General features: G+C 40.0%; 1 protein-coding gene across 7 annotated transcripts in view; it reads right to left on the bottom strand.

Annotated features, from left to right (window-relative positions):
- Positions 1-25,578, bottom strand: part of LOC110258728 (ATP-binding cassette sub-family C member 4) — a 208,159-nt gene that overhangs the window by 20,939 nt on the left and 161,642 nt on the right. For all 7 annotated transcript variants that reach the window (XR_014819744.1, XR_014819742.1, XR_014819746.1 and 4 more), the window contains 3 exons: positions 17,277-17,366; positions 4,853-5,025; positions 4,351-4,456 (listed from right to left, as the gene is read on the bottom strand). Coding sequence is in view for 2 of the 7 variants with exons in the window: in XM_084982122.1 (XP_084838248.1) it covers positions 4,351-4,456; positions 4,853-5,025; positions 17,277-17,366 (369 nt within the window). In the remaining 5 variants the exon portion in view is untranslated. The remainder of the gene's footprint in view (positions 1-4,350; positions 4,457-4,852; positions 5,026-17,276; positions 17,367-25,578) is intronic.

Here is a 25,578-nt window from a genome sequence, read left to right as displayed (position 1 = left end):
AGATCTAATCCTGTTATTCCTACAAAAGAAGTCAGCAACTACATTGCCTATGATGATGATGTAAGGAGTGGCCAAGTTTACATCTCCTGATGGGACTTCACTGTGACATCACTGATGGCCTGGGAGCCCTACACTGAAGGTATCTCAACACAAGAGAGGGAAGGGCAGCTTCCAAGTGATGGGCACAGTCACCACAGAAAACAAGGTCTGTCATCACAAAGGCGACAGGCTCTAAAGGGAATCCTTGCATTTCTCGTCTCCATCCATCTTCCCCATTCATCCCCAGAATCCAGCATCCACTCCTCTCTCTGCCCTCAGATCTCACATTCAATCCATCACATAGTCCCCTTGGATCCACTTCACTATTTACCCCAAATCCAACCATCTCACCATCTCCACTGCCAGCACCTTCACCTAAGCCACCAACAGTCATGAGAGGGCACAACTGTAAGAGAATGAACACAGCATCTGGAGAACTGTAGACCACCAGCGTGGTTTTAGCTCTAAAGGAGAGAGGGAGAGCAGAGTGGGACACAACTAGAAAGGTGAGGAGGGGCCGGGCTGTAAATCGCTTTGTAAACCATGTTAAGGATTTTTTCCAAGTCACTGACCAAGAGAGAAAACTCTGAGTTCATAGAAATTTACCAAGAGGTACTGATAGGCAAAGAATTGAACAAATGGACGTATTTTGATAATGGTTACAAAGCTGATTGGTTCCGGGGATTACAGTTGTACACATCTGTGCATTAAGTACTGATGGATAAGACTTAGGAGTGACCAGCTGACACATCTGCCAAATCCTATCCTTCCTCACTGTTTCCCTAACCAATCATACATTCCAAGGTGACAGTATTTGTCAGAATTAGATACAGCAGCTACCACCAATGCTGTAATACCAAAAATATATCTCCAGGATACGTTTAGGAGCAAAGAATTTATTTGAATGGACCCCTAACTGAGCTAAGATCAAATTATCTTTCTGCTGCTGCCTCTAAAGCCTAACAATGAGTTTGAAATGGGTAAATTTCACAGGATCATTTGTTCACAGTATCATTCTGTGGAAGAAGGATGCTTTGTGGGACAGTCTGTGAAATACAATGTTAAGAAGGAAGAATAAGAGAGTGACAGATGCCGAACAACATATCTGGAATTAAGAGTCACTGTCCTGCAATCGTAGAATGTCACCCAGTCCCTCACAAAAGTCTGCAGGTAGGTCCCGCTTCCTTTGTGATGTTCTAGCCCAGATGACCGATCACACTGCCTAGAGCCTAGAGCACCCCTTTGGTTGGGGAGCCCCCTCCTATCGTCTGCTTCCCCAGAGCTCACCCCTGAACATGTCCAGCTCGGGAGTGAGGCTAGAGGCCCTGCTTCAATGCTGACAGTCTGGTATCTTCCCAATGCCCACTGATGAGCCCATCTGACAATGCCTGGGAGGTAGGGTGGAGGGGATATTCCAGAAACTGCCCAAGATGTCAAAAGAGACAGCTCCATTTGCACTGAACAGAAGGAAGTTTGGGTATTACTGACCGTTCATTACTGATTATTACCTGTTTCATAGGGATCATCACAATCACAAGTTAACTCCATCTGTGGCCTCTTATGCATGTGCATCTATTTACTTCATCACCGGACACTGTAGTGTCTCCTGACAACAGTTACTTAGTATCCATAAGATGAGTGAAATGAACTCATTGTCACAGGCTAGGGGTTAACCTTAAAATACTTTGCATTCCTGTGGGATTATATGCAGCCAAAGGTTCTTCCTTTCAGGGATGATTTCCTTATCATTTTATAAAGCCACACCCTAACATATATTGAAACTCAGCAAAAACAGAGGGAAAGAACAAAGAAAGAGAGAAGATTAAAAAAGAAAGAGTAAAGGAATAGAGGGAGGAAGGAAGGAAATAGAGCTAAGGAAGGAAATGTTAAATCACTAAAGAACAAAGAGCCAATCACAATGGGAAGAAAGACACTAGACAGACACCCACAGACCAAGCCTGGAGCCTGCTGTGTGTGCAGAGTCCAGATCTGCTGCGTAAGACACTTGCTGGGTGTTTCTCTACAGGCTCTCAGCTCCCCATCTCCCTTCTTTCTACCCTCTCATCTGTGATGCAGAGGCTGGGTCTCTGCAAATCTCATTTCAGAGGCTCTGTGACCTGCTCCCCTTTGGGAGGTTCTGCCACTAGGGGGCACCAGAGGGAGACCGAGGGTGGGACTCAGAGCTAAGGGTCTACCTGGTCTCTGCTCCTCCTGCAGCATCACCCCAGCAGTGATGACTGATCCCAGCTCCCAGCTCTCTCAGCACATGGAGAACCAGCCTCCTCTGGCTTCCTCACAGACATGACCAGTAGCTGGACGGTGACTTGGAGGACTGAGCGCCAATTCTTTAGAGCATCTCCTCTAAGCTCTTAGGTTTGAAGATTTGTCCTACGACATGGTACTTGTTGCCTAAAATTAATACCCCAGTGTTTCCTTCCATTCTTCTATCCCCCAAACTCCTATGTAACAAATTTCCTATGTTAAAACTTCTCTGTTGAAATATTTTTTCTCAACTAGGTCCTTTCTTCTCATGGTCTCCTCTCTGACAGCAACAGCTGAGATTCTGCAGCCTCACCCAACAACCTCCGGGGCAGTCTAAATGAAAGGCAAATTCTTTGATTAAAGGATTCAAAAAATGCTTTTTTGATTCCTCAAAAAAGGAAACAACTGTGACACAGTGAAAACAACTGTGCTCTACCCTTCTGAAATATTGAATTTAGAAGCCATAACTGTAGTTAGAAGTCTTTAAAAAAATGACAATTTAGGAATTCCCATCATGGCTCAGTGGTAACAATTCTGACTAATATCCATGAGGACCTGAGTTCAATCACTGGCCCTGCTTAGTGGGTTAAGGATCCAGAATTGCCGTGAGTTGCGGGGAGCCGAGAAAATGCAGGGACTCAAAAAAAGGACCTTGCCTGATGGCAGAAAAACTTGAAGGCAGGTTCTTAACCAAGAAAGGTAGTTCACCTGAACAGTACAAGCTGAAGGTGGGCTTTTGGTCAGGAAAAAAGCTCACCTGAACGGTGCATTCCAAAGGTGGGCCTCTGGTCAGGATGAAAGCCTGCCTGCACGGTTCAAGCCAAGGGCAGGTCTCAGGTTACACAGCTCTCACTTTGATGTTGATGGGGAAGAATTGGGGCTTTCCTGGGAAAGCAATTTCCATGTTTGCGCTGGAGAACATGGATTGTTTCTCGGCTGACCTAGTCTTTCCTGCTGTTTTATTTGTTATTCAGTTTTCCTCAGTCTTTCCTGATTATTTATTTATTATTCTTATTTTCCATTCTTATTTTCCTGTGGTGATTTGTGATTTAACAAAGTTACAACAATAATATAATAAGAATTTCATCCTGAAGGACTTTCCCCTATTTAAATCCAATTTAGTTAAAACATAGTGTTTATCTATTAACTAGTTATATAGTAAACTTTAGAGTTAGGATTTTAATGAGGTCCATAGAAGTTAGCCATATCTTATCCAAAAAACCTAGCTGTGAGTTTTGTCTTTGATTTTAAAAGCTTTTTAGTGATAGCTAGTTTAATTAAGTTGGTTTATATTTACTTACACTGTCTCCCTGCCATAACACTTTGAAGATAAGCACCAGTCTACAAACAAAGTTTGTAAATGCCAAATTCTTGTGTTTTATGGCCTCTTCAAAGTACTCACTAAGTTAAGATAGAAATCTTAAAACAGGATGCATAGCTGCTATACCATGTAATAGTTAATGTACTTTTAACACTGTAATGTAATCTATAGTGAAAAACTGTCTATATAATCAACCACTGTTGCCAATAAAGTTTGAGCAGTCCAGAGCCCTGAAAGAAGGGACAAAAAGGCTATCTCCGTATGTACATTTGCCGACACGCGTCCCTCTCAGATCGGGAAGTGCACGCTCCCTGGCCGTCGGAGCTGGCCTCCAGCAGTGAGCTGTATGTAGGTCACAGATGTGGCTTGGATCTGGCATTGCTGTGGCTGTGGTATGGGCCAGCAACTATAGGTCCAATTTGATTCCTAGCCTGAGAACTTCCATATGCCATAGGTGCAGCCCTAAAAAACCAAAAAAACAAAAAAAAATGTTTTTAAAATGACAATTCAAATAAACATTTAATACAAAAATATGAAATTACTGGATGTATTATTCAATAGCACATTTTGAAAGTATAGTTAAGTACTTGAATTAATGTCAGGAATGAGAGGAGAAACTAAGAGAAAATTAAATTATTGGAGGTTCCTGTCATATTTTACAAGGAAGGATGAGTTAAAAGACTGAACATAAATGGAAACAACTGAAATTCCACAGATGAGGCTCTTACCATCACCCATTCACTGTCAATAACGGTGCTCAACCTGTTTGTGATGGTTAACACAGTGCACTGGGCAAATTTCTCATGGATGTTTTTCTTAATTAACTCATCAGTTCTGGAATCAAAGAAGGTGATTTAGTTCAGTAAAGATAATGAAATGCAGACAAAATACTTATATGATATATTTACAATGTTTTTAAATACTCTAAGACATATCTTGTTCCTGAAAAACTATAAAAAGTCTCCTTAGAAATTTATTATTTTTCAGAAAACAATGGAAAATAGTCTCCCCTTGAAATTACTTGAAACTATCTAGCTCTCTTAGGATGCTTCTTAATGACATTAACAGTACACATTTTGGTTTCTTATTTTATTTTCTGAGATTAATGATAACAAGAGATATTTTTTGGGTGGAAAGAGCAATTAGAAACATTTCTCAGCATCACAAAATATTTCCAATTTACCACATTTAAAATTCAGATTCCAGGTTTCATGGAACCCAACTCTATACCTTGGATCCACATTGGATGTGGCTTTGTCAATAATCAATATCTGATTTTTCCTGAGAATAGCCCTGGCAAAGGACACCAGTTGTCTCTGTCCAGCACTCAAGTTCGATCCTGATTCTGCTAATTCAGTATTCAGTTTCCCAGGAAGACCTGTGATGTCTTCTCTAAGTTGTACCTGTAGATACAGAAAGAACGAAATTTTCCTCAACAAACTGCTACAGAAGGAGACAAGCCTCTTGGACATTAGAGCTCTGAAGTGCTCAGGATTTCTTATGTACCTTACATGTACAGACAGGTGATGGGGAGAGTTCCTACCTGCGAGTGATCACTGAGAAAGATACTAGAGTCAAGTCAGGACAGAACAACCTCAGTGTCCCCCCATTTCTGCCACATGACATCCATCAGGAATTCCACCTAGGGATTAGTTAAGGAAGTTTCTTTAAAAGTTAATTATTTCTCCCAATGTGGTTTAAACAAAAAAGTTAAAAGGATCTTTATGGTTAAGTCAAGTTTCCCAAATTATATTTTGCAAAGGAGTTGGTATACTAACTGGAAATTTAAAAAAATTTTTTTCAGGATATTAAATTTTAACATCAGTAATTTACCATTTTTAAGGTCTAAAAGCTTAAAAATATACAAGTTCAAATATGACAAACTGGAGTTCCTACTGTGGTGCAGCAGAAACAAATCCAACTAATATCTATGAGGATGTGGGTTCAATCCCTGGTCTCGCTTAATGGGTCAGGGATCCAGTGTTGCCAAGAGCTGTGGTGCAGGTCTCAGACATGGCTCAGATCCCACACTGCTGTGGCTGTGGTGTAGGCTGGCAACTGTGGCTACAATTTGACCCTTAGCCTGGGAACTTCCATATGCCATGGGTATGCCCCTAAAAACCAAAAAAAAAAAAAAAAAAAAAAAGGCAAACTTCACCTCATATATTAGTAATCTTGAAGCCCACTGATGATGGTTCGATGCTAGGCCAGCCCAGTTCATTTTCTTCAGTGTCAAAAATATCTTGCAGTGAATGAAAACTCCCCAAAAATAGGACGCAACATAACATCTTAGTTCCCCCAGACTATGAATATAGGTGATGTTCATATTAATCTGTATTAATAAAATCATAATCATAAGATTTAAAAAAAACAAATTTTTAACTGCCAAAGATGACCTGAAAGTACACAGGATGATCGGGGTCAGTTCAGTGAATATTTGTTTAGAAGACATATTTTGGAGCAAGAACCAAACTCAGGCTATACTGGAACTTAAAGAGCAAAGAGTAAATACTCTTCAAATTAAGAGATAAACAGATTGATGTGTGATGAGCAATAAGCAAGGACAGAGAATTATAATGTCAAATAACAAACAATGAAGGATTAGTGGACAAGGTTTTCAAGGTATCCTAAGTGCTGGAATACTATGAAAGTGATCATGAATGGAGTCCAATCTCCAGAAAGGGAAATTCAGACTAGGATTAAGTATGGTATTGGTACAGTGATAACATGAAAGGTACACAACATCTAAAGGGTAAAATTTGGACTGTAGAGCAAGTAGTTGCTCTTAAGACTGACATCCTGAGTTTGAAGAAATAACCTCACACTTGCCCCCGACTCAGATGACATCTCATCACTAATCTGGTTTTTGACTTTCCTTCAGGTTGTCCATACATGTCTCATGGGGAATAAGTTTTAGAAAGAGAAATGTTCTGCAGAAAATTCTGTTTTCTGAGACTCTATCTTCATTTATTAATCAGAGATGTTTGTGAGAATAATACAAACATGAAGACCCTCTATAGTCTAATCACGTAATCAAGCTATAATTATTAGAATGGAAAAAGGGGCCATAGAGGCAGTAAACAGTAATAATTAGGAGTTACAACTGGAGAGTCTGGAAACATTAGATACATAATTGTGTAACATTACTATTACTTTTTTGATTGAGATAACTGTTATATTATATAATAGAATATTCTATTTCTTAAAAGGTTTACATTTATGTATTTAAAGTGAATTTCAACATTTAATGAAAATTTCTATGACTTACATAAAAAGAGTTCATCAAAATATAGACAATAGAAGTAAATATGGAAAAATATTAACAGCAGACCAATCTAGGGAAAGTTGCAGATGTGTACATCATATTATTCCTTCCATGCTCTTAAGATTTGAAAATTTTAAAACAAAAATGTAGAGCCCTGAAGCTAGACAGCTTGGGCCTAAGCCCTGGCTGACTCTGCAACCTACACAACTTCCTGAATTTACTCTAACTTAGCTTCCTAAACTCTAAGTAAGACTATAATAAGAGCAGCGCCAAATGGCAGAGAAGGACTTGAGCTCACCTCCTCTCATGAAATCACCAAAATCACAACTAACTGCTGAACAATCATCAACAAACATGACTGAAATCGACTAAAAATTATATTCTACATCCAAAGAAGCCAGGAGACAATAGGAGAAGCACTTTCATGATGTAATTAAGTCCCATAACTGCCAGGTGGGAGACCCACAAACTGGGAAATAATTCTATCTCAGAGGCTCTCCCACAGGAGTGTGAGTTCTGAACCCCATGTCAGCTTCCCCAGCCTGGGGGTCTGGCATGGAGAGGAGCCCCCAGAGCATTTGGCATAGAAGGCCAGTGAAGCTTCAGTGCAGGAGTTCCACAGGCCTGGGGGAGACAAAGACCCCACTCTTGGAGGGTGCCCACAAGGTTTCACAGGCACTGGGCCCCAGGGCAAAGCAGGGACTCCACAAGAATCTGGGCCAGTCCTACTTGAGGGACTTGGAGGGTCTCCTGGAAAGCAAGGGTTTGCTGGGGTTCCCTGTGGGGCAGGACATTGGAGGCAGATGTTCCAGGAAACAATCAGCAGCATAAGCTCCACCTGGAGGCCATTTGGGAAAAATCTGGCCCCACCCACCAGTGCAGAGAAGCCCCAGGACAAAACAGCAAACAGGGTGGGAACACAGCCCCACCCATCAGCAGACACACAGTGGCCTCTAATAAGAATGAATATTACGTATTAAAAAATAAATGACACTAAAATATTGTAATTAATGGGTATGCCTCCCTTTGTCAGAGTACAAACTTAGTCAATATGTGCAGTATTTATAACAGTGCTTAATACACAGAGATCAACAGACAGCACCCACTATTAATAATGCCATTAGCTAGTCTCCATGTTCTGCTTTATTTTTCTCCCTTGCATGTACCAGCATTGAGACTTTTTTACACATGCACTGCCTTGTTTTCCATCTTCTCCACCAGAATTTAAAAACCAAACGGGTAGAGACAGGAGATGGGATTAAGATGACAGAATAGAAGTACTTGAGCTCAACTTCTCTCCTAAAAACAACAAAATTCACAACTAAAGACTGAGCAATCTTCAACCAAATGGACCAGAAACCTCAAAAAAGATATCCTACTCCAGAAGAAAAAGAGGAGGCCACATCAAGAGGTAGGAGGGGCAGTTACGTGATATAAGCTCCACAGACTGGAAACTAACTGGTTCACAGAGACTCACCCTCAGGAGTGAGAGTTCTGAGCCACACATCAAACTCCCATGTGTGGGGATCTGGAACTGGGAGAAAGAGCCCCTAGAGCATCTGACATTGAAGGCTAGTGGGGCTTGTGTGCAGGAGCTCCACAGGACTGGGGGAAATGGAGACCCCATTCTTAAAAGGAGCGCATGGACTTTCACGTGCACTGGGTCCCAGGGAAAAGCAAAGTCTCCATGGGAATCTGGGTCAAACCTGACTGCAGTTCTTGGAGTTCATCCTGGGAAAACAGGGGTGAATGTGGCTTGTTGTGAGGGGAAGACATTGGAAGCAAAGCTCTTGGGAATATTCATCAGCTACCATTCTCTGAAGGCAGCCATTTTGGGAAAATCTGCCCCCACCCGTCAGTCCTCAGTCAGCTCAGCACTGAGAAGCACCAGGGCAAACAACAATCCAGGTGAGATCACAGCCTGCCCCTAAATAAAACAGGATGCCTAAAGACCCCTCAGGCACACAGCTGCCTCTAATCCCATCCAGAGACAAAGCCCCACCCACCAGAGAGATTAGAATCAGCTCCACCTACCAGGGGTCAGGCATCAGTCCCTCCCATCAGGAAGCCTACACCAAGCCTCTGTATCAAGTTCAGCCACAAGGGGGGCAGGCACCAGAAGTAAGAGAGGCTACAACTCTATTATCTGTAAAAAGCTTACCACACCAAAAACCTATAAAAATGAAAAGACAGAGAACTATAACTCAGATGAGGGAGAAGGAAAAAAACCCAGAAAAAGAGCTAAGTGATGAAGAGATTCTCAGCCTCCAGGAAAAAGACTTTAGACTGTTGATGCTGAAGATGATGCAAGACATTGGAAATAAGCTAGAGGCAAAGATGGATAACTTACAGGAAACACTGATCAAAGAGATACAAGATATAAAACTTAAACAAGAAGAGATGCAAAATACAATAACTGAAATTAAAAAATTCACTAGAAGCAGCTAATAGAAGAATACAGGAGGCAGAGGAACGAATAAGCAAGGTGGAGGACAGATTAGTGGAAATTATGGATGCAGAACAGAAAAGAGAAAAAAGATTGAAAAGAAATGAAGAGAGTCTCAGAGAACTCTGGGACAATGTGAAATGCACCAACATCCGTATTATAGGGGTGCCAGAAGGAGAAGAGAGAGAGAAGGGGACAGAAAAAATATTCCAAGAGATAATAGCCAAAACTTCCCTAACATGGGAAAGGAACCACTCTCTCAAATCCAGGAAGCACAAAGAGTACCATATAAAATAAACCCAAGGAGGAATACACCAAGACACATATTAATCACACTGACCAAAATTAAAGACAAAGAGAAAATCTTGAAAGAAGCCAGGGAAAAGAAACAAATAACATACTAGGGAACCCCAATAAGGTTACCAGCAGGTTTTTCAGCAGAAATTCTGCAGGCCAGAAGGAGTGGCATAATATATGTTTAACATGATGAAAGGGAAAAACCTCCAGCCAAGAATACTTTACCCAGCAAGGCTCTCATTCAGATTTGAAGGAGAAATCAAAACCTTCTCAGATAAGCAAAAGCTGAGAGAATTCAGCACCACTAAACCAGCCTTACAACAGATACTAAAGGAACTTCTCTAGGCAGAAAAGAAAAGACAGCAACAGGAAACGAAAATATCACACATGACAAGGCTCACCCAGTAAAGGTATATATACAATAAAGATATGAAATCATCCATGCACAATTATGCCACCAAAATTAGAAATCATGAGAAGAGGTGGGTACAAATGCAGGACACTGGAGATGAACTTGCAATTAAGAGAACAACAGCTTAAAACAATCTCATATATATATATATATATATATATATATATATATATATATATATATATATATAGACTCATATCAAAACTTCAGAATAACTGCAAATGAAAAATCTACAATTGATACAGACACAAAAAAGAAAAATCGACTCAAATACAACAGTAAAGATAGTCATCAAACCAGAAGAGGACAGAACAAGAAAATAAGGAAAGAAAAAAGAACAACAAAAACAAATCCAAAGTAATTAATAAAATGGCAATAAGAACATACATATCAATAATTACCTTAAATGTGAATGGACCAAACGCCCCAGTCAAAAGACATAGACTGGCTGAATGGATACAAAAACAAGACCCATATATATGCTGTCTTCAAGAGACCCACCTCACTTCTAGGGACACATTCAAATTGAAAGTGAGAGGATGGGAGAAAATATTTCATGCAAATGGGGATCAAAAGAAAGCTGGAGTAGCAATACTCATATCAGACAAAATAGACTTTAAAATGAATATTTTCAGGGATAAAGAAGGTCATTACATAATGATCAATGGATCAATCCAAGACGATGATATAACAATTTTAAATATCTACATACCCAACATAGGTTCACCACAATATATAAGGCAACTTCTAACAATCTTAAAAGGACAAATTGACAATAACACAATCATAGTGGGGGACTTTAACACCCCACTTACAGCAATGGACAGATCATCCAGACAGAAAATCAATAAGGAAACATAGGCCCTGAATGAAGCATTAAACCAGATGGACTTAATACATATTTATAGGACATTCCATCCAAAAGCAACAGAATACACATTCTTCTCAAGTGCACACTGAACTTTCTCTAAGATTGATCACATCCTTGGCTACAAATCACACTTCGGTAACTTTAAGATAACTAAAATCATATCAAGCATCTTTTCTGACCACACAGCTTGATGACTGGAAATCCACCACAAGGAAAATACTGCAAAAAAACAAACAAACAAAAAAAACACATGGAGACTCAACAACATGCTACTAAACAACCAATGGATCACTGAAGAAATCAAAGAGGAAATATAAAAAATACCTGGCAGCAAATGACAACAAAGATACAACACTCCAAAACCAATGGGATGCAACAAAAGCCGTTCTAAGAGGGAGGTTTATAGCAATACATGCCCACCTCAGGAAACAGGAAAAATCTCAAAGAAACAACCTAACTTTACATCTAAAGTAGCTTGAGAGAGAAGAACAGACAAGACCTAAAGTTAGTAGAAGGAAATAAATCATAAAGATCAGAGCAGAAATCAATGAAATAGAAATGAAGAGAACCATAGAAAAGATCAATGAAATGAAAAGCTGGTTCTTTGAAGAGATCAACAAAATTGAGAAACCCCTAGCCAGACTTACCAAGGAAAAAAGAGAGAGGACTCAAATCAATAAAATTAGAAATGAAAAAGGAGAACAATGGACATCACAGAAATGCAAAGGATCATAAGAGACTACTATATGCAACTATATGCCAATAAAATGGAAAACCTAGAAGAAATGGACAAATTCTTAGAAAAGTACAAGCTTCCAAGACTTAACCAAGATGAACTAGAAAAGATGAATGGACCCATCACAAGAACTGAAATTGAAACTGTGATTTAAAAACTTCCAACAAACAAAAGTCCAGGACCAGATGGCTTCACAGGCAAATTCTATCCAACATTTAGAGAAGAGCTAACACCTCTCCTTCTGAAACTATTTCAAAAAATTGCAAAGGAAGGGATACTCCCAAACTCATTCTATGAGGCCACCATCACCCTGATACCAAAACCAGACAAAGAGTCCACAAAAAAAGAAAACTACAGGCCAATATCACTGATGAACATCGAGGCAAAAATCCTCAACAAAATACTAGCAAACTGCATCCTACAATACATTAAAAGGAGTATACATCAGGATCAAGTGGGATTTATCCCAGGGATGCAAGCATTCCTCAATATCTGCAAATCCATCCGTGTGATACACCACATTAACAAACTGAAGAATAAAAACCATATGATCCTCTCAACAGACGCGGAAAAAGCCTTTGACAAAATCCAACACCCATTTCTGATAAAAACCCTTCAGGAAGTGGGCATAACGGGAACCTACCTCAACATGATAAAGGCCATATTTGACAAACCCACAGCGAACATCATTCTCAATGGTGAAAAGCTGAAGGAATTCCCGCTGAGATCAGGAACAAGACAAGGATGTCCGCTCTCGCCACTACTCTTCAACATAGTTCTGGAAGTCCTAGCCACAGCAATCAGAGAAGTAAAAGAAATAAAAGGAATCCAAATTGGAGAGGAAGAAGTAAAACTATCCCTATTTGCAGATGACATGGTACTATATGTAGAGAATCCTAAAGACTCTACCAGAAAACTGTTAGAGCTCATCCACGAATTTGGCAAAGTTGCAGGATACAAAATCAATACACAGAAATCAACGGCATTTCTATATACTAACAATGAAAAAGCAGAAAAGGAAATTAGGGAAGCAATCTTGTTTACCATTGCATCCAAAAGAATAAAATACCTAGGAGTAAACCTACCTAAAGAGGCAAAAGACCTGTACTCTGAAAACTACAAGCCACTGATGAAAGAAATCAAAGATGACACCAATAGATGCAAGGACATACCATACTCTTGGATTGGAAGAGTTAATATTATCAAAATGACTACACTACCCAAGGCAATCTACAGATTCAGTGCACTCCCTATCAAATTACCAAGGACATTTTTCACAGAACTTGAACAAAATATTTTAAAGTTTGTTTGGAAGCACAAAAGACCCAGAATAGCCACAGACATCCTGAAAAAGAAAAAAGGAGCTGGAGAAATCAGGCTCCCGGACCTCAGACTATACTACAAAGCAGCAATCATCGAAACCACATGGTACTGGCACAAAAACAGAAATATAGATCAGTGGAACAGGAGAGAAAGCCCAGAATTAAACCCATGCACTTACAGCCAACTAATCTATGACAAAGGAAGCAAGAATATACAATGGAGAAAGGACAGCTTGTTCAATAAGTGGTGCTGGGAAAACTGGACAGCCACATGGAAAAGAATGAAATGAGAATACTCCCTAACACCATACACAAAAATAAACTCCAAATGGATTAAAGACCTAGATATAAGACCAGACACTATCAAACTCTTAGAGGAAAACATAGGCCAAACACTCTCTGACATAAACGACAGCAACATCTTCTCAGATCCACCTCTCAGAGTATTGACAAGAAAAATAAATAAATGGGACCTAATCAAACTGAAAAGCTTCTGCACAGCAAAGGAAACCCTAAACAACACAAAAAGACAACCCACAGAATGGGAGAAAATCTTTGCAAGTGAATCGACGGACAAGGGATTAACCTCCAAAATTAATAAACAACTTCTGCAGCTCCATACCAAAAAAACAAACAACCCCATCCAAAAATGGGCAGAAGATCTAAACAGACAATTCTCCAAAGAGGACATACAGATGGCCAAAAAAACACATGAAAAGATGTTCAACATCACTCATTATTAGAGAAATGCAAATCAAAACCACTCTGAGGTACCACCTTACACCAGCCAGAATGGCCATCATCCAAAAGTCTACAAACAATAAGTGCTGGAGAGGGTGTGGAGAAAAAGAAACACTAGTATACTGTTGGTGGGATTGTAAACTGGTGCACCCACTGTGGAAAGCAGTATGGAGATGCCTCAGAAAACTAAACATAGAACTCCCATTTGACCCAGCAATCCCACTCCTGGGCATCTATCCATAGAAAACCACGACTCGCAAAGACACATGTACTCCAGTGTTCATTGCAGCACTATTTACAATAGCCAAGACATGGAAACAACCTAAATGTCCATCGACAGAGGAGTGGATCCAGAAGATGTGGTACATATACACAATGGAATATTACTCAGCCATTAAAAAGAACAAAATACTGGCATTTTTAGCAACATGGATGGACCTAGAAACTATCATGCTAAGTGAAGTCAGCCATACAATGAGACACCAACATCCAATGCTTTCACTGACATGTGGAATCTGAAAAAAGGACAGATGGAACTTCTTTGCAGAACAGATGCTGACTCACAGACATTGAAAAACTTATGGTCTCTGGAGGAGACAGTTTGGGGGGTGGGGAGATGTGCTTGGGCTGTTGGATGGAAATCCTGTGAAATCAGATTGGTATGATCGTTATACAACTACAGATGTGATAAATTCATTTGAGTAATAAAAAAAATTTTTAAAAAAGACATCAAAACAACAACAACAACAACAACAACAACAACAACAAAACCTGACTAGGATCCATGGAGATGCAGGTTCAATCCCTGGCCTTGCTCAGTGGGTTAAGGATCCAGTGTTACCATGAGCTGTGGTGTAGGTTACAAACACAACTCCTATCTCGTGTTGCTGTGGCCGCGGCGTAGACCAACAGCTGTAGCTCCAATTAGACCCCTAGCCTGGGAACTTCCATGTGCCACAGGTACGGCCCTAAAGGGACAAAAAAAAAAAAAAAAAAAAAACAACAACAAAAAAAGAACTTATTGCTTTAATAATACCTCTTAGTCTGAGAAATCATCCCATCATTCTGTTTCTCTAGGAATTAGTTCTTTTTTTAATTACTCAATGATAGGAATTAGTTCTTTATGATATTTGTATGTTTTTTAAATGAAAGATTTGGTAGATTTTCTTTTTAAAAGTCACAAAGAATTCCTTGAGAAACACAACGATGGGGTGATTTCTCACTCTAAGAGACATCACTAAAGTGACAGGGTCAATTCCAAAAGCATACATGGAAACCATACACTTTGTGAAATAAACTCATGTTTTCATCTATTCACATAAAGTTCCAAATGTAGTTTTTAAAAAGGCAGACCTTAGTATCCTCTACCATATCTACCACCTCATCATTATTAGAATTCAGAAGCTACTAAATTTTATTTTAATTTTGGTTCCTAGAGATGAATTAAGTATAAGTTTGGTCCAAGTTCTAAATCTTTTTTGTTTGTTTGTTTTTGTTTTTCTGCAGCACCTGCAGCATATGGAAGTTCTCAGGCTAGGGGTCGAATCAGAGCTACAATGGAGGGGGGTCTATACCACGGCCACAGCAATGCCCAATCCAAGCTGCATCTGCGACCTACACTGCAGCTTGTATCAATGCCAGATCCTTAACGCACCAAATGAGTCCAGGAATCAAACCCACATCTTCACAAAGTTGGGTTTTTAACCTGCTAAGCCAAAATGGGAACTCCAAGATAGTTTGTACAGGCTTTGTCTCCTAATTAATATAACCTCTCTGTCTATGGGAAAATGTGTTCTAAAATTCCAGAGTAATTTTACTACCAGAGGATTTGTTAAGAGAGATCTCAAGCTGGGAATCAAATAGAAAAATGATTTACCAGGAGTTTCCACTGTAGCTCAGCAGGTAATGAATCCGACTAGTATCCATGAGGATTTGGGTTCGATCCTTGGCCCTGCTCAGGGGGTTAAAGATCCAGCATTGCCTGAGCCGTGGTGTAGGTTGCAGACATGGCTCGGATCTAGCATTACTGTGACTGTGGTATAGGCCGGCAGGTGTAGCTTTGATGCAATCCCTGTCCTAGGAACCTCCATATGCCGTGGGAGCAACCCTACCAAAAAAAGAAAAGGAAAAAGAAGGAAAAATGATTTTCCAGTATTTCCAGTTTTTTTTTTTTTAAGGTATCACAATTTCACCGTTAAATCTACCCTGTGATTTCAAGATCACTGGGTCATCATTTTTCTTTATATTTGGTGATTAACTGCTCTCCCCACCTTTCTCTTCCAGGATTTCAATGTAGAAAGACTCACAAACTTAAATGAAATATGAGAGGTGCAATGCTTTTCAATCAGAGAGGGTGAAGTAATTGTCTTAGTTTAGAAGAATAAAAGTCCCACAGTTGCTTGAATGCAGGGTGAGTGTGTAAAGAATGAGTGATGACATGCCCTCAGGAACCAGAATCACTGGCAGGAAATTATTGGGGCCATCAAATCTGCCTACAGACAACACAGCTATCCCTAGAGGGGTGACACTAAATGACAAACGCACCAATTCAATATAAGAATGTGAACAGTCACATAGATTTGTATTTTAAAACAAAAATTTAAGAAGTAAGCCACACTTCTCTGAAATAAAGAGATCACCAAACACTTAGTGCCTTTTTATTAAGTGCTTCTTTTTAAAAGCAAAAAACTGAGCTAGGTTCTCTGAGAAATCAGAAATCTAAACAGAGTTTCTGCCATCATAGAATCAATTTGCAAAACTAGGGTGAATACACTAAATAATCTGTATCAAAATATACAAACCACAGAGAGTCTACTCAATGCAATAATCTATATGGGAAAAAGGATGGATATATGTATATGTAAAAAAACTAAATAAAAATTTAAAAAGTCAAAATCCTTTGAATGCAAAGATGAGGAAATTCAAAGGGGTATTCCAAAGGGACAGAAGACAGATTTAACAGAAAATTCTCTAGAAATGAAATTCTGCATATAAAACACTGAGCAGAAGATCCAGGTTCTGTTACCTGTATTCCTGCTACAGCATCAAAATGACATGATTGTCAAAAATAATTATCATCACATCCCAACTGCATAATTTACCTTTATAAACACTGATAAAACTTAATAGCTTTTTATTGGTATGATCTCATTTCTTTCCGTTAATAATGAAAAAACTACTTTTGTCTCCACTTAGTAGATGCACCCTAAGACCCGAGGAATAAAGTAAGTGTTGCAGGGTAATTAAGGTAATTAATTTATTGGCTCACTTGGTAGAAATTGAACCCATAATTATATCTTCTAGTTTAGTGCCTTGCTAAGGACAAGATAATGTCTCTGGTTACACTGGGTTCTAGGAATAAAGCTAAAATGAAAACATAAGGCATCATCTTAGTTTTCATCACCGTTAATACACACATTTTCATTTACAGGTGTACCCTTGTCATCAATGGTCTCCTAGGAGGTAAACAAAGTCAGTTAAACTCATAAGCTCCCCTTAATTACCTGCAATGCTACCAATGTACACACACTTATACTAACAAGTTAATTACATTTAATAAATTACCTCTTCTAAGGCATTCCACAGTTCCTCATCCGTATGCTCATGAAAGGGATCCAGATTTTTCCTCATTGTTCCAGTGAATAAAACAGGTTCCTAAATACCCCAAAATTGTGAATGTTATTAAATTAAATACAATTTTTATCATGCTAGGCTGATTATAGAACAGAATTAAAATACAGAAAACCAAAATTTACCATAATCATTAAAAACAAGGTTGCAAATGCTTGTTTACAAAACAGTATCTCTCAATTAATTTCCACTGTACAACGTAGGCTCTAAAATATCTTGCAGACAACTGAACACTAAAAAAGGAAAGTGCTGGAATGTGTCATCTTAAGAAAAAAGCCGAAGAAGAGAAAAGAACAGCCCATGGCCTGGTGCTAAAAGCTGGACTCTTTCGAATGGCAAACTGAAGTATTACCTGTGGAGTGGGTGCACTGCCCGGAGCTCTTCCCAACTGGGACTCCAGGTTGCTATTCATGGGACTCCCCAGTGCTGCCTGGATCTGGATGTAGGTGCTTCCCCAATTTGATGATGTTTGAATCTCTATCTTTTACTATTATGCCTTAACCAGTGTCTTAACTGTATTCTTTTGTTAATAAACCCTCTAATTCTGGTTAAACTAAGTGAGGAGTGGTTATTTTGCCAGAAAATCCTATGATCCTTGACACCTAAAGTACGGCATTCAACAAAACAACTGCCTAAACAAAAATATAAGGATATAATTATTTGAGGAGGAGTTCCTGTGGTAGCTCGGTGGAAACAAATCTGACCAGTATCCATGAGGATGCTGGTTTTTGATCCCTGTCCTCACTCATTGTGGTAAGGATCTGGTGTTGCCATGAGCTGTGGTGTAGGTCGAAGAAGTGGCTTGGATCTGACTTTGCTGTGGCTATGGTGTAGGCCAGTGGCTGCAACTCCGATTTGAACCCAAGCCTGACAATGTCCATATGCTACAGGTGCAGCCCTAAAAATACAAATTATTATTATTATCATCACTATTATTAATTGAGGAACTTTGCATCAGGAGAGCTAGATAAATTGTCCACTCTGGTCTGATACTAGGAAATACCAGTAGCATGATTAGTTGAGGTTTGTGCCTCAAAGCAAAACTGTTGTATTTTTTCACATTGGCCCTGAAGAATGAACCAGGATATTTTCTGCATTGGTCAGCAAGTCTTCTGGGATCTGGAATCTCTCCAGGTGTATAAGGGGGACATCTCCACACGTGCAAAGAGAGTTTCAGATACTGAGGTCTGCGGTACCTCTGTTCATGAGGAGATCACCTCTGATCCTGCACCAGCTGACCCCCACATCATCTCAACAGTGCATCAGGAGAATGAGCCTCACAAAACCTCACTATTAACTGCAGGGCCAGGGTGACCTGAAACCCACTGTGACGAGCACCACACAAAAAAACTATTGTTCCTATTCATCTGCTTCCAGAAGAGACACAAGTAAATCAGTCTGGAAATACAAGCCTCTTTCTTGGTTTCAAGACAGAATCTCGCCCATAAGCTCACATAGGTCATTTACGTTTTCTTCTGGAAAGCTCTAGTAACCTAAACCACAAGAACACGGGCAGCAGAGAAGAGCCCAACTGGCTCCTTTCAGTGAAGGGGCAGGACAATGGGACGCACGGATGTGGGAACAAAGGAGACCTGACTCTTCCACAAGGGCCCAGGAACTGGTGCAAGGAATCACCAGCCTTTAATCCTCCCGCCTGGCCTTGGGCTGGACTGTTTGTTCCTCCTCACTCACAAAAGCCCACGAAGAAAGATGAAGAAGACATTTCTTTCCGTAGCCATGAAGAAGGAGGACACTCGGAGAGCTTCCTGTACCTTCTTTCCCTATTGTCTTAGTTTGAAGTCTGGTGAGAGAGAAATGGATGCAGAAGACACACACTGTGCCACCAAAAAAAGACACAACTCTAAGCAAAATCCAAAATTAAAAAGACATTCCTAAATGTAAGACCAGATACTATAAAACTCTTAGAGGAAAACAGAGGTCACTCTCTGATGTAAACTACAGCAATATCTTCTCAGATACACCTCCTAAAGAAAATAAAAACAAAAATAAACAAATGGGACCTAATTAAACTTAAAAGCATTTGAACAGCAAAGGAAGCCATAAACAAACCAAAAAGACAACCTACAGAATGGGAGAAAATAGTTGCATAAGAAGCAACTGACAGGGATCAATCTCCAAAATATACAACCACCTCCTGCAGTTCAATAGCAAGAAAACAAACAAGATAAAAGAAAAAAAATGGGCAGAAGATCTAACTTGATATTTCTCCAAAGAACACATACGGATAGCCAAAAAACCCATGAAAAGATGCTCAATGTCTTTAATTATTAAAGAAATGCAAATCAAAACTACTATGAGGTACCATCTTATACCATCCAGAATGCCCATCACCAAAAAGTCTACAAATAATAAATGTTGGAGAGGGTGCGGAGAAAAGGAAATCCTCCTACACTGTTGGTGGGGATGTAAATTGGTGGAACCACTATGGAAAACAGTATGGAGGTTTCTCAAAAAATTAAATATAGAACCACCATATGATCTTGCCATCCCACTTATGGGCATCTATCCAGAAAAAAATTATAATTCAAAAACATACATGCACCCCAGTGTTCACTGCAACACTACTTACAACAGACAAGACAGGTAAACAACCTCCACGTCAAGTGACAGAAGAATGGATAAAGAAGATGTGGTATATAGATACACAGTGGACTATTACTTAGCCACAGAAAGCATGAAACAATGCCATCAGCAGCAACATGGATGGAACTAGAGATAATCATACTAAGTGAAGTTAGGCAGTGAAAGATCAGCATCATGTGATATCACCTACATGTGGAATATAAAAAGAAATGAACTTATTTGCAGGACAGAAACAGATACACAGACATTGAAAAGCATACAGTTACCAAAGGGAACAGGTGGGGGGAAGCGAGGGATGGACTGGGGGTTTGGGATTGGCATATGCACACTGAGGTATATGGAAGGACTGGCCATTGGGGACCTGCTGTACAGCTCAGAGAACTCTACCCAGTGTCCGGTGATAATCTATGTGGGGAAAGAATCTGAGAGAAATGGATATGTGTATACACATGATGGGGTCACTTTGTTGTACAGCAGAAATTACCCCAACCTTGTCAATTAACTACATATAAATAAAATTTTTCAAAAAATTATGAAGGGAGCTCTCTTTGCACAAAGCTGTTTAAGCGGCCAACATACCTCCAAAGCACTGAAAATCACTGGTCATATGACATTACAAAAGGAATACCGAACTGAGCTGAAAAATCCTGAGACCCAAATGCAAGGTCCCCTTAAAACTCTCAAATTTAGGTTCAAAGACTAAACAACCACTTAGGCAATGGTAAGAGTTCCCTGTCAGGGAAATCACCATCATCTACTTTACATTCTGGAAAAACTTCTCACTCTCTGGAATGAGCAACTCTAGTTTCCACAGGCCAGGCAATGGCGCTTCCTTCGGCTTTTCCACGAGGTTTACACAAACGACGTGAGCAGGCGAGGGGAGGCTGGTGCCCACTATTCCCCCCTCCCCTCTGACTCTCCCCACCTTCCCTCAAGGCTCTAAACCAGGGGCCGGATTCTACTCTGGGGCCCAGATGCGGGACCCTTCAAGGACTCGTGTTTGAGGAGGTGATGGGCCTGAAAAAGGCAGGTTAATGAACCAGCTTTGAGCCCAACTGGGCGAAGGGAGATGGGGTCTCTGTGCTCATAATAAGGACAAGAATGTCTCTTTGCCCATCACAGCTTGTGTGACCTGAACAGTTTTTCCCTCCAGGTTCCTCTCACAGAGCAAGTTCACGTCTTGTAAGGGGTCTAAGGTTTGAAGCATCCACCAGGTTTTCAACATATACTCTAGAGAGGCGTTACCTAAGCTAAAAAAAAAAAAAATCTTTTTAATAACTTTGTTTTTAATCTCTTCCTTCCATTCACAAAGAAAAGGCTCACAGTATTAGCAGGTTAATGACAGCTGCTTTGCTGGTTCAGAAGAACAGGCCAGGGACCCCATTTAAAGTTCAATCACCTGCTTCATAATCGGGGCCTCTCTCTACTGTCACCTCCCTCACCTTCTTCTCTTCAGGAAACTCCTTGAAGGGGATGAGGCTCTGCAAAGACTGGAGACTAGAATGAGATTCTTTGCAGAAAAAGGAGTCCCTCCTCCTGAGCCCCTGCCAGACGCCTGCAGCTGCTTCAGGCTGAGCTGTGGTCAGAGCCCTCAGACACACTGCAGGCCTTAAGGAGGTTCTGCTCATTAGCACCAAACCATTGCTGGTTGTCGTAAAAAGAAAAAAAATAATAATAAGGTTAAGATCTCCGACAGCAATAAGGGCCCACATTTAAATCTGTAGGAACAGTTTCAAAGAACATACTGGGCATTACTAGTATTTACTTAGCAGTATTAGATGAAAGAACATAGTTTAATAAATATTTCTCTGTTATGTGCCAAATGTTTCAAAATCAGTAAAATTTCAACAAAAAGTTGAAGGAAAAGAAGGATTGATTAAAACATTAACACAGAATGGCCATCATTAATAAATCGACAAATAACAAGTGCTAGAGGGGCTGTGGAGAAAAGGGAACCCTCCTGCACTGTTGGTGGGAATGTAAACTGGTACAGCCACTATGGAGAACAGTTTGGAGATACCTTAGAAATCTATACATAGAACTTCCATATGACCCCGCAATCCCACTCTTGGGCATCTATCCGGACAAAGCTCTACTTAAAAGAGACACGTGCACCCGCATGTTCATTGCAGCATTATTCACAATAGCCAGCACATGGAAACAACCCAAATGTCCATTGACAGAGGATTGGATTTGGAAGTTGTGGTATATATACACAATGGAATACTACTCAGCCATGAAAAAGAATGACATAATGCCATTTGCAGCAACATGGATGGAACTAGAGAATCTCCTACTGAGTGAAATGAGCCAGAAAGACAAAGACAAATACCATATGATATCACTTATAACTGGAATCTAATATCCAGCACAAATGAACATCTCCTCAGAAAAGAAAATCATGGACTTGGAGAAGAGACTTGTGGCTGCCTGATGGGAGGGGGAGGGAGTGGGAGGGATCGGGAGCTTGGGCTTATCAGACATAACTTAGAATAGATTTACAAGGAGATCCTGCTGAATAGCATTGAGAACTATGTCTAGATACTCATGTTGCAACAGAACAAAAGGTGGGGGAAAAAATGTAATTGTAATGTATACATGTAAGGATAACCTGACCCCCTTGCTGTACAGTGGGAAAAGAAAAAAAAAAAAAAGAAAAAAAAAAAAAACATTAACTGACTGAAGTTGCGTTTTTCTTTAAAGCGGCAATTCGTGAACAATGTCTGTTTTAAAATGTCAATGTCTTTTATGCACAGTGTTTGCTTTGGTTTTTACGTTCATCCCTTGCCAATAAGAAACCACTGTTATCTTCGAAAGTAACCAAAATGCGCAGAGACATACACCGCAAGGGCAGGTAAGGGTCAAACTAATGATCATTTCCGACAGATAATATTTAATTACTCACCTCTAAGCAATGAAGTTAATAAATTAATTTTATAAACATCTGCAGGCAAAACACTCATTGTAGACATTTATATTACGACACACAACCTTCACGTAAATACTCACAAAATTTATCCGCCCACATTTTTTTTTTTTCCTGAAGGTACACAATTAAACTGCATTTACTAAGTGTTAGCTGGCACAGCAGAGTGTATTGGAAACCAATACACTTGCTCAATGTAAAATAGTAAGTGGGACATTCGTTTCCAAACTGTTTTGGAACGTCCCTTGCAGAACAGCGGGTTAACGATCCAGCACTGCCATGGCAGGCCGCCACTGCTATGAAGGTTTGATCCCTGGCCTGGGAACTTTGGGTGCAGCTCCCCACCCGCAAATTGTATTCATCATGGTTTAAAATTTATGCTTTTAAAATTTAATCCTTTGTATGAATTGGGAGGTTGAGACTGGCATGTACACACTACTATATACTAAATCGATTGGTAACCAGGACCTACTCGGTATCTCGAGGAAAACCATTAAATACCCTGTGATAGCTTATATGGGGATAGAATCTGGAAAAGAATGGATGTGTGTGTGTGTGTGTGTGTGTGTGTGTGTGTGTGTGTGTGTCTGTCTGTCTGTCTGTCTGTCTGTCTGTTTTATTTTGATGTACACCTGAAACTAACAAACATTGGGAGTCACCTATACTTCAATGAAATTACTAAAAACAAACCAAAACCAAATTTAATTTTCTGCCACATTCAGTAGTAATTTTTTGTACTTTAACTAAGATAACACAAGTTCATATTAGCTGTGTTACCCAAAAACGGCCACTCTGAATCAGAGCACTTAGTGTAGTAAGTGGATAATCCCTCAACACAGCTGCAAGACTGAGAACTGCAGTCTTACTAGCCCTTATGTCTATGCAGCTAAAAGACAAGACCCTCATTATCTTAAAAAGAAACCCTACCCACTCACCTTCAGAGCTTAAGGACTGGGATCAAGGCAAAAAGCATACAACTGGTGACAAAGGATGCAGATAAAGCACAATAGTTTGCCCAAATCATTTCAGTCCCAAACCAGAAAACCACCCTCCACTAAAACACATCCTCAAGAGTAGCTATTGCTGCTGTTTCCTAAGACCTACCTTCTCATTTCTAACCTGAGGACCTACTTAAGAGGCAGCCAATACCCCTGTTTTAAGAATGAGGGTATCACTTGAAGTCACTATAAATCTTGACTTCCTTCTTTTTTTCTTTTTAAATCCTGTAGCCTCTAAATCAACTGATCATCATCCATAATCAGAAGAAAAGAACAGTTTACCAACAAAGCAAAGAGAATTTAAGTCCCATAACATCCTCTTTCAGAGACTCCAAGGAGCAGTTTCATGGGATTTTACAAAGATTTCAGTGTCAGAAACAAAGTGCTGCCTGCATTAGGCTAGAATCCAGTTGTCTTTCTTTACTAGTAACACTACATCCACCTCCTCTTTGAGTTTGTTATTACTAAGAAAAAAAGGGAAAGAAACCTAGGTAATCAGGGAGGAGTCTTAAGAGACAGCTCTGGTTCAGTTTCTTCAAACTACTGAAAAAATGCAGGAATGGAAATACCAAATGAGCAGCATGGGCTGTTTAAAAAATATTCACCTTTTGTTTTTTTTTACAAAACCTCTTAAATATCAAAAATGAATCTGTTTAATCATGATAAAGATGACAGACATTGTTAGTCTTTGAGTTACAATGATAAATACTCAGTTTACATGGGATCCCTCTTCAACTGAAAATATTATCTTTGTGCCAAAAGGATAAAGATCCCTAGGTATGAAGAAACATCCAATGAAGTTTTGAAATCTGTTTTCCAGATTCTTTCAGAGAAGCAACTTTGCTTCTGTTCCCTTAATATCATCACAGTTGCTGTTCTTTCTGGGGAACACACTTCAGTCTGGAGCACAAAGAACACATACACTGTGGCTGCCCATTGTCAGTGGAAAGTATTTGAAGTGCTTTCAATTATTGCTTCTTCCTGAAAGTCAGAACACAAATGGAGAAGCACTGTCTATGCCTCCATAACTGTTTTTGAAAGGTCCCCCCAGGACTCCAGGACTGACTAAGTCCCCACTCCTCTGTCTCTGGTTCCTGTGCAGGTCCTTGCTAAGACCACATCTTCTGATCTGCTCATGATGGGGTCAGCAGTGACAGGGATGAGCCTGGGAGGGAGAGAGCACCCCGGAAGCTCCCGCTGCTCCCAGGATCACAGGGAGCAGGGAGTCAGGGAGGTTGATGTGGACCCCACCCAGCTAAGCAGACAACTCAAGAAATAGCACCCAAGAGCAGACCCTGTGCAGAGTCTGCTCTCAGCTTCCTAGGGTCCCTCCATCAGGGTGTTCAGACACAAGCAACACTGCTTCCTATTGTTTGGCGGAAGAAGGATATAAGCTTTCGGCACTTAAATAGGTAACTTCAGGTAACCAAACCAATAGATTTTCTCCACCTCCATAGCCAGCTTGACACTGTGAAGAAAAATGGCTCTGCGCTGGAGAGGGTAAGATATTGAATATCTTCTCCTGACACTTATTAGCCCATGGCATATAAGTGAATAAGCCTGTCTCTAAACTGATACTGTCCTTCAAATTACGGGTACAACACTAGGAGAAATACCTTCCAGCTTTGCTCTGTAGTTATTCACTTTTGTTATGGTTTGGGGAATCCTTTTGAGTGGGGTGATAGGAAAAAGTGGAAAAAAAATCTGA

The sequence above is a fragment of the Sus scrofa genome, chromosome 11, assembly GCF_054392235.1.
Source record: "Sus scrofa isolate SSC_HxYL_T2T_F1_AM1 chromosome 11, Sscrofa_HxYL_maternal_Yorkshire_Landrace_v2.0, whole genome shotgun sequence".
NCBI classification, from domain to species: domain Eukaryota; kingdom Metazoa; phylum Chordata; class Mammalia; order Artiodactyla; family Suidae; genus Sus; species Sus scrofa.
The sequence above is the reverse complement of the archived record's forward strand: the minus strand, read 5'-3'. Positions and strand labels throughout refer to the sequence as shown.